Source organism: Dama dama, chromosome X (genome assembly GCF_033118175.1).
Source record: "Dama dama isolate Ldn47 chromosome X, ASM3311817v1, whole genome shotgun sequence".
Classification (NCBI taxonomy): domain Eukaryota; kingdom Metazoa; phylum Chordata; class Mammalia; order Artiodactyla; family Cervidae; genus Dama; species Dama dama.
In genome coordinates this window covers 47787297-47800269 of record NC_083714.1, presented here as the reverse complement: position 1 = coordinate 47800269, position 12973 = coordinate 47787297, and the positions used below count along the sequence as shown (strand labels likewise).

General features: G+C 40.5%; 1 protein-coding gene across 1 annotated transcript; it reads left to right on the top strand.

Annotated features, from left to right (window-relative positions):
- The first annotated feature begins 909 nt into the window (after positions 1-909).
- LOC133052071 (spermatid nuclear transition protein 3-like) lies at positions 910-1423 on the top strand. Its single transcript, XM_061136844.1, has 2 exons — positions 910-1026; positions 1208-1423. The coding sequence occupies exons 1-2, from the start codon at positions 910-912 to the stop codon at positions 1421-1423; spliced, it is 333 nt and encodes a 110-aa protein (XP_060992827.1).
- The last annotated feature ends 11550 nt before the right edge of the window (positions 1424-12973 follow it).

Here is a 12973-nt window from a genome sequence, read left to right as displayed (position 1 = left end):
GCTACCTACAGGTCCTTGCCCTGCTCAGCTATTGGTCAGCACTGATATGGGCCCTACCTACTGATAACGGTCAAGGAGGGGTGACTGGGGAATTGATCCAGTCAAGAGTCAGTGGTGCTCTGGTGAACTGACTCTTGACTTTGAGCACCTTCCTTTTTCAAAAAGCAAAAATCAGGAATTGATTTCTGCTAGATGGGGCCAGTTGAGTTTCCCTGCTCAATATGAGAGTTGAAGTGTCCCCAAAAATTTTAGTGGAGGAGACATTTAAAACTGTCTTTGCTCTGATGTGTAATCTTATGGAGACTGTGTATTGAACTTTGGGCAACAGACTGAAGATTCACCAAGTCTGGGGGCCACTGAAGCTCATCACAGTAGATAAACTATCCAACCTGTTCTTAATTACCTTTGTCCACTTAAAGTGCTTTCTCTTAAGTTCCTTAAGCCCTTCCAGAACCCCCAACAGGCAGAAGGTGATCTAGAGATGAAGTGCTTAGAGGACTCTGAAGGGATGAAGTGGGACAGAAAGGGTTCGGCAGATGTTCATGGAGGGATGAAAGAGGCATGAGTGTTGAAGTGGCACATATAAGTCAAAGGATAAAGGGAAGGGAAAAGAAGTTTGAAAGTCATGAGGAGGAGCACCATGCCCCTGAATCACCACTCCCCAGAATCAGACACACAGACATGTCAGCAGTGGGAAAGTTATATCACAGCCTCCCTCAGCATCCACTAGCCCATGTTGATGGGCACAGTGGTGCACTGTGATGTCTAAGCCCCCCAAACTACTATTGGCTGGCGCAGTGCCTAACGGACCAATCAGATTGAAGGGTGTGGCTCCTCATTGTCCTCAAAGGGTATAAATAGGGAGGTCAGAGGCTGAAAGTCTGGGTTAGGCCACTTCTTGGCACCATCATGACTAACGCAACCAGGAAGCCACAGCAGTCAAGAGGAGTTGCAATGCGGTTTGCTTCAAGGAAGAATGGAACAAAGAAGACCGTTTGTCAAAGGAGGGGCAGAGGCGGTGTCAAGGTAAGATGATTCCAACTAAGCTTCCCATGTTCTCCATTGACTTTGCTGCCCAAGACCTCTACCCTGCCCATGCCTGCCACAAAAGCCCTCATTAGCCCACATCCCTTTCTCATGAAATCTCCCTTCCACCTCAGTTTTTATGTCCTTTCTTCAAAACTAATACCCTTGTCTTGTCTTCCAGGCACGAAATATGACCATGAGGGTCAGAAGACCTCTACAAGGTACCTTCAGAAAGAAAATCCGATCATATGCTACTCAATCGACAAAGCTGAAGAAGACAAGAAAAGCAAACTGTTTCTTCTCTCGCTGTGGACGTAAGAAATCGAATCGAAGCCCAAAAAGGTACCAAACTGTGAGGCAGAGTCAAGGAAGGAGGCAGAATCCAAAGAGAAAATAAGCTCAGCCGCCGCCAAAGAAGAGACCCTGGAGAAGTACAACGTGGGCAGCCAGTAAGTGAATAGCAAATGTCAGACCCTTTAGAATTGTGTCTCCAGAGGTCTGCTTTGTTAGCAATGGCCAACCAAGAAAAGACTCTCACACTAACATAGTAAGCAGATGGCTGCAAATAAAAGAAACACCAAATGGTGAAAAGATGATACTTGTGTGTGTGTGAATTTTCTGATGGAAAGGAGGGAGAGAAGAGAAGAGGTGGGCACTGGAGACAGGAGGGATATGTGGTCCTGAGAGGTTGGGGAACAGACCCTCGGGTCCCCAGTTAGCCAGAGAGTAGAGGTGTGGAGTGGGTCAGGAGTCTGCACTGATGATGGAGAACTCTGCTTAACACTTGATTTCAAGGGCAAGGAGTAGTGGTGTGGTGTTCCTCCCTTTGTCTGGGGTGTGGAAAGACATTAGGGTCTAGATGCCAGACCCAGATGGGAAGGGGTTTTCACATGGGGGTGGAGAATGTGAAACTCCCCCTGAGAAAGGCAGGCAGAAATCACCTCCTGGCCACCTACCTCATAATGGGGTTTGTTGCATCACTCACCTATGCTGTCAGCTAAAGGGGCTCAGAAGGCACAAAGTGCTGATACAACTAAAACCCACAACTAGCACTCCCAGGGACTGAAATAATGTTTGGAGGGAACTAACCAAATATTGTTTAGGCCACATATTTGCTAAGAAATTTTTGGGAGCATTGTATTCCCAAAGAAGGTCAGTGGTGGTGGCCCAATGCCGGTGCACATTACAAACGGGATCACCCTGCAAACAGAATTTTTTTTTTTTTTTTTTTTTGGTATGGGGGTTTGCACTAGGTAGGTTATGAAGAAGTAGTTCCCTGAACAGGGGTTGAATCTGCACCATTCTAGTGTACCATGGAGTTCTATCCATAGGACAGACATGGAAGTCTGTACAGAGAATTTTCACATAAATACTAATATAAGACTGAGTGAAAATTGGTCTTGTAATTATCACCATATCCTAGGATTTCTAAACAACTACAGTCGTAAAACATTCTTCCCCAATAAAGTCTTTTGTTAGTCCAACTTCTACAAGTTTATCATGGTTTAAAAGAAAGAGTATGAAATATTTAATTTGGTGTTAACTTTCATTTTGAAAGGTTTTAAAAATTCCAAGGAGAATAAACAAATATGGAGACATATAAGGCAGAGGCTCTGACGATGAGGATACTGTGTGTCTTCAGAAAACTTTTTAGAAGCAACCAAAACACAGAGTTTCACCAACAGCATCCAAAGAGTTGAGTTCAAATTTTAACTCAAAGATATGTTATCTTTGATCTGGACTGCAGCTGCCTAACTCAATCCTTCTGGCAATGTAACGCCTGGGAGACCCCATTGATGATTCAAAGTCAGTCACTGAACGTGATTTAAAATCTAATAGAGTATTATTTTTTTTTCCATTGGGTTTTGTCATACATTGATATGAATCAGCCATGAAAAAAAAAAAAAAAAGAAATACTTGGGAAGTTGATCCTCAGGATTAAATCCTCCTCAGGATTAAACTCTTGCTGAATAAAACACAATTTCTCAAAAAAAAAAAATCTATAAAAGTGAAAGCCCCCCTGGGTGTGCTGCCCTTTATTTTATTTTAAAGTTCTTTTATTTTACTTGATTTATTTCAATTGGAGGCTAATTACTTTACAATATGATAGTGGTTTTGCCATACATTGTCATGAGTAAACCATGGGTGTACATGTGTTCCCCATCCTGTACCCCCTCCCACCTCCCTCCCCATCCCATCCCTCAGGATCGTCCCACCACAACAGCCCTGAGCACCCTGCCTCATGCATCCAAGCTGGACTGGAAATCTGTTTCACATTCATGTTTCAATGCTATTTCCTCAAATCGTTCCACTCTCTCCTTCTCTCACAGAGTCCAAGAGTCTGTTTTTACCTTTGTGTCTCTGTTGCTGTCTCACATATAGGGTCATTGTTACCATCTTTCTAAATTCCATTTATATGCGTTAATATACTGTATTGGTGTTTTTCATTCTGACTTCCTTCACTCTATAATAGGCTCCAGCTTCATCCACCTCATTAGAACTGATGCAAATGCATTCTTTTTAATAGCTGAGTAATATTCTATTGTGCATATGTAGCACGGCTTGCTTATCCATTTGTCTGCCCATGGATGTCTAGGTTGCTTCCGTGTCCTGGCTATTATAAACAGTATTGTGATGAATATGGGGTACACGCGTCTCTTTCAATTCTGGTGTCCCTAGTGTGTATGCCCAGCAGTGGGATTCCTTGGTCGTAGGGAAGTTCCAATTCAAATTTGTGAGGAATCTCCACACTGTTTCTCTCCAGCATTTATTCTTTGTAGACTTTTTAATAGGAGCGTTCTGACCAACGTGAGATGGTCCCTCACCGTGGATTTGATTTGCATTTCTCTGATAATGAGTGATGTTGAGCATCTTTATATGTGTTTGTTAGCCACCTGTATGTCTTCTTTGGAGAAATGTCTGTTTAGTTCTTTGGCCCGTTTCTTGAATGGATCGTTTATTTTTCTGGAACTGAGCTGCAGGAGCTGCTTGCATATTTTTTTAGATTAATTCTTTGTTCATTGCTTCATTTGCTGTTATTTTCTCCCATTCTGAAGGCTGTCTTTTCACCTTGCTTATACTTTCTTTGTTGTGCAAAAGCTTTTAAGTTAACTTATGTCCTATTCATTTATTTTTTGGTTTTTTTTTTTCATGTAGTACCATGTTTATTGAAAATAATCATCTATAAGTGGAGCTACACAGGTCAAGCTCTTATTATTCAAAAGTCAAATATATATGCTATAAAATATAGATATGATATATATCTTTATCTGTGAAGTATTACGAAAATCAAGGTAATATACACACCCACCATTCACCAAAAAAATTGCTTAGAACTTTTGCTTGTTCCTCCTTCTTCATGGTCTCAGCTTGCTTAAAAGCAAGGCTGTCTGCTTTCTGTTGCTATTAATGACTTTGCATTTTTTAAGATCATGAATAAATAGAATTACACAGTATGGACTCATTTTTATTGTCTTCATTAGCTTAGCGTAATTATTTTGAGAATTGTTCATGTTGTTGCATGTATCCACTTTACTGCTAAGTAGCAATCCATTTTATTTTTTATTTTTTTTTAATTTTTATTATTATTATTTTTTTTTCCAGTGGGTTTTGTCATACATTGATATGAATCAGCCATGGATTTACATGTATTCCCAATCCCGATCCCCCCTCCTACCTCCCTCTCCACCCGATTCCTGTGGGTCTTCCCAGTGCACCAGGCCGGAGCACTTGTCTCGTGTGATTTATGTCAGAGAGTGTTTTGCCTATGGTTTCCTCTTGGAGTTTTATAGTTTCTCGTCTTACATTTAGATCTTTAATCCGTTTTGATTTTATTCTTGTACATGGGGTTAGAAAATGTTCTAGTTTCATTCTTTACAAGGAGCTCACCAGCTTTCCCAGCACCACTTGTTAAAGAGATTGTCTTTTCTCCATTGTATGTTCTTGCCTCCTTTGTCAAAAATAAGGTGTCCATAGGTGGGTGCATTTATCTCAGGGCTTTCCATTTTGTTCCATTGATCTGTATTTCTGTCTTTGTGCCGGTCCTATACTGTCTTGATGACTGTAGCTTTGTAGTATAGCCTGAAGTCAGGCACGTTGGTTCTTCCAATTCCATTCTTCCTTCACAAAATTGCTTTGGCTATCCAAGGTTTTTTGGTTTTCCATACAAATTATGAAATTGTTTGTTCTAGTTCTGTGATCTCTATAGAACTTTCAGAATTTGTCCTCAGTCATGATGGAGCAAGTGAAAGGATGAAATACTTTCCCTTCTTACTAGTCCTCAATTCCATTTGTCATTAAAAGGCTATTCATTTCTGAAGAGCTATCATGGCTAAAATGGAAGACAGATTTCTTGTTTGTGATATATAATGTAGACATCAATTTTTTTTTTCCTGCAGACTTCAATCTATTTCTAATTATACTGATACAACTACTGATGAATAATTTATTTTTGTATGTAGATCAATACTAAGAATGATATGGATCCTTTCCACAATCTCATCCCCAACCTTTTAAACACTGCAGTTCTATACAGTATTGATGAAAGTCTGCTCCAACCTGCAGTTACACCAATATCATCAGTATATTCCATGATTTTCTGATTGAACTTTTCTCCAAAGCTCTTAATATAGGAATTTAATATGTGATAACCCTTTCCTATTTATAGAAGCTCCATACCTAAGCATTAATTTAAAAAAAAAAAAGCTTTAGATTTATAAAATGCTTACATTCAGCTGTACAACCGTACCAGTACTTGACAGACATTTGGCTGGCTGTCTTACCAAGAAACCCTGTCTATTCTGTAAATCAGTAGTCGGATTCCATGCATTTCTTTATGAAAATTATTTTTCAGAGATAGGGTCTTTTTCAAAGAGCAAAACAAGCAGAATATTTTGTATAGATGTATCCTATATATAGGATAAGGCCTATGTATACTATCTTGACTTACACAGAGATACTTATAAATGTATATATTGACATATATATGGAAAACCAAACGTACATAGAAAAGGTAAAAATATCATATAGTTCTAGAAGAAAGCCATGCAGAAACTAATGTAATGTAAACTAATGGAAGCCAATGCTATCCAAAAGTCTGTAGACTTTTGGATGTGAGGCCTCCGGTCGCGATGAGGCGGAGAACTAGGTCTTTCTCTGTGGTTTCCACAGGGGATTCAGACATCCCTTCGTCTTGGGAGATGCAAGACGAGCCTGCATTCAATTCACTGCAGGGATATCTGGCATTACTTCGAGTCAGGGCATATCGGTGTCCATTCCACTGGAGGGCATAAACTCAGGGTCCCTATCACATACATGTAGCTGAGAGAAGCCTCCTCTTGAGGTCCTTGTGGAAAGTTGGTATTCCTCTTGAGTCGAAGCCAGGGACTAAGTAATAAATGCTGGAGAGGGTGTGGAGAAAAGGGAATCCTCTTACACTGTTGGTGGGAATGCAAACTAGTATAGCCGCTATGGAAAACAGTGTGGAGATTTCTTAAAAACCTGGAAGTAGAACTGCCATATGACCAAGCAATCCCACTTCTGGGCACACACACTGAGGAAGCCAGATCTGAAAGAGACACGTGCACCCCAATGTTCATCGCAACACTGTTTATAATAGCCAGGACATGGAAGCAACCTAGAAGCCCATCAGCAGATGAATGGATAAGGAAGCTGTGGTACATATACACCATGGAATATTACTCAGCCATTAAAAAGAATTCATTTGAACCAGTCCTAATGAGATGGATGAAACTGGAGCCCATTATACAGAGTGAAGTAAGCCAGAAAGATAAAGAACATTACAGCATACTAACACATATATATGGAATTTAGAAAGATGGTAACGATAACCCTATATGCAAAACAGAAAAAGAGACACAGAAATACAGAACAGACTTTTGAACTCTGTGGGAGAAGGTGAGAGTGGGATGTTTCAAAAGAATAGCATGTATACTATCTGTGGTGAAACAGATCACCACACCAGGTGGGATGCATGAGGCAAGTGTTCGGGCCTGGTTCACTGGGAAGACCCAGAGGAATCGGGTGGAGAGGGAGGTGGGAGGGGGGATCGGGATGGGGAATACGTGTAAATTTATGGCTGATTCATATCAATGTATGACAAAACCCACTGAAATGTTGTGAAGTAATTAGCCTCCAACTAATAAAAAAAAAATTAAAAAAAAATAGGAAGCCATGCAGAAACTAATGTTCCTCAAACTTAGTCTAAATCCATTGTGTCCGAATGCACAAACATAAAATATTAATAATTTTACATGTACAAAGCTCCAACAAATATAATTGCATGGAAACTAATTGGGAATGAATAACACTTACTGAAAACTCTAACAGTCATCAGGTGAAAAGAGACACTCAATAGAAAATGATCAAGATAATTGAAAGACTTGAACAAAAGCTTGGCCAAAGAAGTCACAGAAATGGCAAATAAGCGCAGGAAAAGATGCTGAGCATATTGGCTATGACGGAAATGCAAATTAAAACTAAAAAGAGTTCTAACCGCTCTATATCTATCAAAGTGGCTAGACATTTTTAAAAGGTGACCACACAATAAGGTGGCAAGGATGCAGAGAAACTGGATTATTCATACATTTCTTGTGAGAGTATAAAATGGTACAGCTATCCTGGAAAACAGTTTGACACTTGATTAAACAACATGCTGTAAACATTCAAGTATAATTTGACCCAGAAGTTGTATTCCTGCATATTTATTCTAGAGAAATGAACATAAAACCTTTCACATGAATTTTCATTGAAACTTTGTTTGTAATAGCTAAAAATGTAGAGAGGTTAGAGGTCCTTCAATGAGTGACTCGTTCACCTATGGTGTAACCATAGTTACATAACCATACCACCATACCAGTAACAGTCAACCATACCAGTAGCACTCCTCATCAATAAAATGGAAGAAAATATTAATACACGTAACAACGTGGATGAATCTCAAGTGCATGCCAAAGTAAAACAGAGGCCAATCTCAAAAAGGCATGTACTTTATGATTCCATGTACATATTATTCTCAAAATGACAAAATTAGAGACATGGAAAAGAAATCAGCAGTCAGAAGGGATTATGCAATAAGAATATAAGACTGTGGTATTAGGGAATGCCTTTAAGGTTACGGAACAGTTCTCTATCTTGAGGTGGTTATGCAAATACACATATATTTTTCATATATATATATATATACATATACACACATATATACATCAATATTCATATAAAAGATATTATAACCATAATACATAAGAGCTCTCAAACTCACTAATAAGAGAACAAATAAACCAATTAAACTGTGGGAAAACATTTGAATAGCAATTGGTTGACATCAGATATGACATAAGTTGTACAATGACTCATAAAGACATACAATTTATTAAAATAACTAATAATTAGTAGTGAATGCATATTAAGTTTGCAAATTGTATCTTGGATAAAAGGAATAAAATAACTGAGAACATAAACAACTCTCAGGAAAAGAGAGAAACTTTAACTCTCCTCAGTGACTCATAAGAATGCAAAATGATAAAGACACTTTGGGAAATGTTTTTCATTACTCATAAATATCTGCACACTGGAAAACTGTGTAATCCCATTCCTAAATAACTCCCAAGTAAAACATGAATTTCTGTCCACATAAAACCCTTCATGCCAATGTTTATTGTGGCTCTATTAATAATAGCCCCAAACTGGCAATAACTCAAATGTTATTCAACTGGTAAGCCAATATACAAATGGTGCATCCATCCGATGGAACACTATTCAACAAGGAAAAGGGACATGCTATTGATGATTGTAAGAACTTGAAAGTTTTTCAACTTAACAAGAAGCAGATCAGAAAGACTACTGACAGGATGAGGTAATAGGCACATGGAAAAACACTGACCATCACTAATAATTAGAGAAATAGAAATCAAAATCACTAGGAGATATCACCTCACAGCTGTCAGAATGGCTATCATCAAGTCAAAAAGTCTGAAAATAACATATGGCGGCAAGGATGTGGACAAAAGGAAGCCCTTGTACATAATTGGTGGGAATGTAAATTTGTGCACTCACCCTGGAACACAACGTGGGAGTTTCTTAAAAACACTAAAAATAGAACTACCATGTGACCCAGCTATTCCACGCCTAGCTATACATCAGAAGAAAATGAACACTAATTTGAAAAGATACATGAACCCCAAAGTTTATTACAGCCTTGTTTACAATAGAAAAGATATGGAGGCAACCAGTGAGCAAGATGCACATGGTTCCTGTCCTCATAGCACTTGCCTGGAGTATGAGATAAGCAAGCATTTGAACACCACAGTAATCCTCAGAAATACTGGTAGTTACATGTTTGTTGAGGTGGAAACATTCTCCCAGCATATGGTATAGAAAAGGAAGGCTACAATATAGCATATAGATTGATTCAATCTGTATAAATTAAAAAAAAAATCACTGATGTACATATGCTCATCCAAAAATATGTGTATCATATGTATACATTTAGCATTATATAACATATACAATATATATGTTATAAACATTTAGGTAGAACAACAAAGACAGAATATGAACAGTATATATGCCTATTGACACACTTATTGGTGTTCTCTAATTTCATTTGTATAGTCCTTTTTGCAGTTTCCGTACTGCTTTGCCTCGAGTATATATTTACAATTACAAAACATTAATAATGCTCTTTCGAAGCAGGTAACCCAGACATTAAATTAACATATGCCCAGGTGCCCCTTCAAGTTCTTCCCTCTTCCTCCAAGGCCATGTTTCTTCACAATTTCCCCATCATACCTTAGATGCCAGTTATATGCAAGGCATGTATAACCAGCTTTCTTGGGTCTCGGTGCCTTTGCAGGTTCTGCCCCACTGTCTGGGAAACACTTTCACAGCTTTCCACTTGGTGATCTATCTACTTTAGGTGGCTCAGGATTCATCTCGGGTGTCTTTACTGAAAAGGACCCCTCCCCCACCTCCTTGCCATCAGGCTATGACAAATGCCTCTCTTCTTTACCACCACAGCCCTGTGTGGTTTGTGTACGCTGAACCAACTCATCATGTAAATGGAAAGATAAGTTTACTATTACATTCCTCCTTTTCCTGCCCTGTTCTCTCTCATCAGCAGCTCATCACTTTTTGGTCTCGTCCTCACTCACCTGGTCCCACTTGCACCAGCCTCTTGTTTTATTGAAAGGACATAGACAATGCCTTTTGGGGGCTTTTGCCCAGGCCATTTCCTTTCCCCAGTCTTTATTGCCCATGATAGCCACAAAGTCACTCCCTCTTTTCTTTAATTAAGTCTTTGCTCAGATGTCCTGGATTCATAAGGCCTTCTGTCATTATTCTCTGGGGAGGAAAAACACCCCATTTCTCATAACTCCTAAGGTTCTTTCTATAGCGTATAATTGACTATTTGTGGTTAGTATTAACCTTCCATCCTCACTGACTAGAATGTAAGCCCCTTGAAACCAGGGTCCTGTGTATTGGCTCCCGTTGTGCACCTAGCACCCACAAAAGTGCCTGAAATACCGCAGGAGGTAAATTAATCCCTGTGAAGTGGGAAATAAGCATTACACCAAAGAATTTATGTCCATTTTTGCAATTAAATAAAACAAATCCAGACTAACGTAAAGAAGGAACTGGATTTGAGATGACTATGGCGAAAAGGTCGACTCACACACTACGTAAAAAATGCTGAGAATTCTCCAAGCTAGGCTTCAACCATACATGAACCAAGAATTTCCAGATGTTCAAGCTTGACTAAGAAAAGGCAGAGGAACAAGAGATCAGATGGACAGCATCCGCTGGATCATAGAAAAAGCAAGGCAATTCCAGAAAAGCATCTGCTTCGCTGACTAGGCTCAAGCACTGTCCTGTGTGGATCACAACAAATTCTGGGAAATCCTTAAAGAGATGGGAATACCAGACCCTCTTACCTACCTCCTGAGAACTCTGTATGCAGGGAAAGCAGCACTAGTTAGAACCAGACATGAAACCTCAGACTGGTTCCAAAATGGGAAAGGGGTATGTTAAGGCTGTATATTGTCATCCTGCTTATTTAACTTATATGCAGAGTACATCATGAGAAATGCAAACCTGGATGAAGCACAAGCTGGAAGACTGCCGGGAGAACTATCTATAACCTCAGATATGCAGGTGACACCTCCCTTAAGGCAGACACAAAGAGCACTTAAAGAGCACTACAGCATGTATTCCCCAGGCTATTCCGTGGGCCCTTCAGCTCACCCACCGGCCCAAGTCTGCATGAGCTCCAGGGCCTCTGGAAAAAGGCCTGAATCTGCCTCTAATCTCAGTCGCCTCCTGATTGCCACCACACCACCCTTGACTTAATCACTTCCCCAATGGTCCCTCACTGACAGTAACCTGTGGGCATTGCCCACTACAGTGCTGCCCAATAGCTAAGCAGGACAGCTAACAGTCACTCATTTACAACTGTTTGCTTGTGGCGGGGGCACTCTGAGGCACCAAGCAAGGGTTGGGCAACACCTGTTGCCTAGGAGTAGGGTAGGTTGAAATGGAACACACCAATGGCTACCTGTTAAGGCTGTGCTCATCCTGCTCTGTTACACTGTAAATAGAAAAAGAATCACTGTGAATTTAAGGTTTGTGAAAGTAGTTTTCAACGTGGGCGGGCTTGCACATTGTTGTTGGCTTTGAACTATTTATACTATATGCTGAACATGTGCTCAAGTGGCAGTGGTTGAAGGGGCACAGAGATAAGTGCTGGTGACAGGAACGCCTGGGAATATAATGAAAAGAATGATAGGCAAAAGTTAAATAAGTATGTGAAATAAAAATCTGAGGTTGGAAAGGAGTGAGTGAAACAGATGCCGGCACACTGGACCCAAAGTGTCCTTATGTAACAGAGCAACATGGGCAGAGCCCTTCGCAGGTAGCCCTTGCTGTGCCGTATTACTCCGCCTCCTGTTACTAGGCAACAGGACTTGCTCAGCCATTGGTCTGTGCCTCACTGGCCCCACCCACAAGCAACCAACCATCAGTGAGCTACCTACAGGTCCTTGCCCTGCTCAGCTATTGGTCAGCACTGCCATGGGCCCTACCTACTGATAACGGTCAAGGAGGGGTGACTGGGGAATTGATCCAGTCAAGAGTCAGTGGTGCACTGGTGAACTGACTCTTGATTTTGAGCACCTTTCTTTTTCAAAAAGCAAAAATCAGGAATTGATTTCTGCTAGATGGGGCCAGCTAAGTTTCCCTACTCAATATGAGAGTTGAAGTGTCCCTAAAATTTTAGTGGAGGAGACATTTAAAACTGTCTTTGCTCTGATGTGTAATCTTATGGAGACTGTGTATTGAACTTTGGGCAAAAGACTGAGGATTCACCAAGTCTGGGGGTCGCTGAAGCTCATCACAGTAGATAAAATATCCAACCTGTTCTTAATTACCTTTGTCCATTTAAAGTGCTTTCTCTTAAGTTCCTTAAGCCCTTCCAGAACCCCCAACAGGCAGAAGGTGATCTAGAGATGAAGTGCTTAGAGGACTCTGAAGGGATGAAGTGGGACAGAAAGGGTTCGGCAGATGTTCATGGAGGGATGAAAGAGGCATGAGTGTTGAAGTGGCACATATAAGTCAAAGGATAAAGGGAAGGGAAAAGAAGTTTGAAAGTCATGAGGAGGAGCACCATGCCCCTGAATCACCACTCCCCAGAATCAGACACACAGACATGTCAGCAGTGGGAAAGTTATATCACAGCCTCCCTCAGCATCCACTAGCCCATGTTGATGCACACAGTGGTGCACTGTGATGTCTAAGCCCCCCAAACTACTATTGGCTGGCGCAGTGCCTAACAGACCAATCAGATTGAAGGGTGTGGCTCCTCATTGTCCTCAAAGGGTATAAATAGGGAGGTCAGAGGCTGAAAGTCTGGGTTTGGCCACTTCTTGGCACCATC

Excerpts from the sequence above, each read along its gene's own strand:
- LOC133052071 (XM_061136844.1), top strand. The coding sequence starts at position 910 with ATGACTAACGCAACCAGGAAGCCACAGCAGTCAAGAGGAGTTGCAATG. Across the intron at positions 1,027-1,207 it reads GGGGCAGAGGCGGTGTCAAG|GCACGAAATATGACCATGAG; the intron begins GTAAGATGATTC and ends CTTGTCTTCCAG.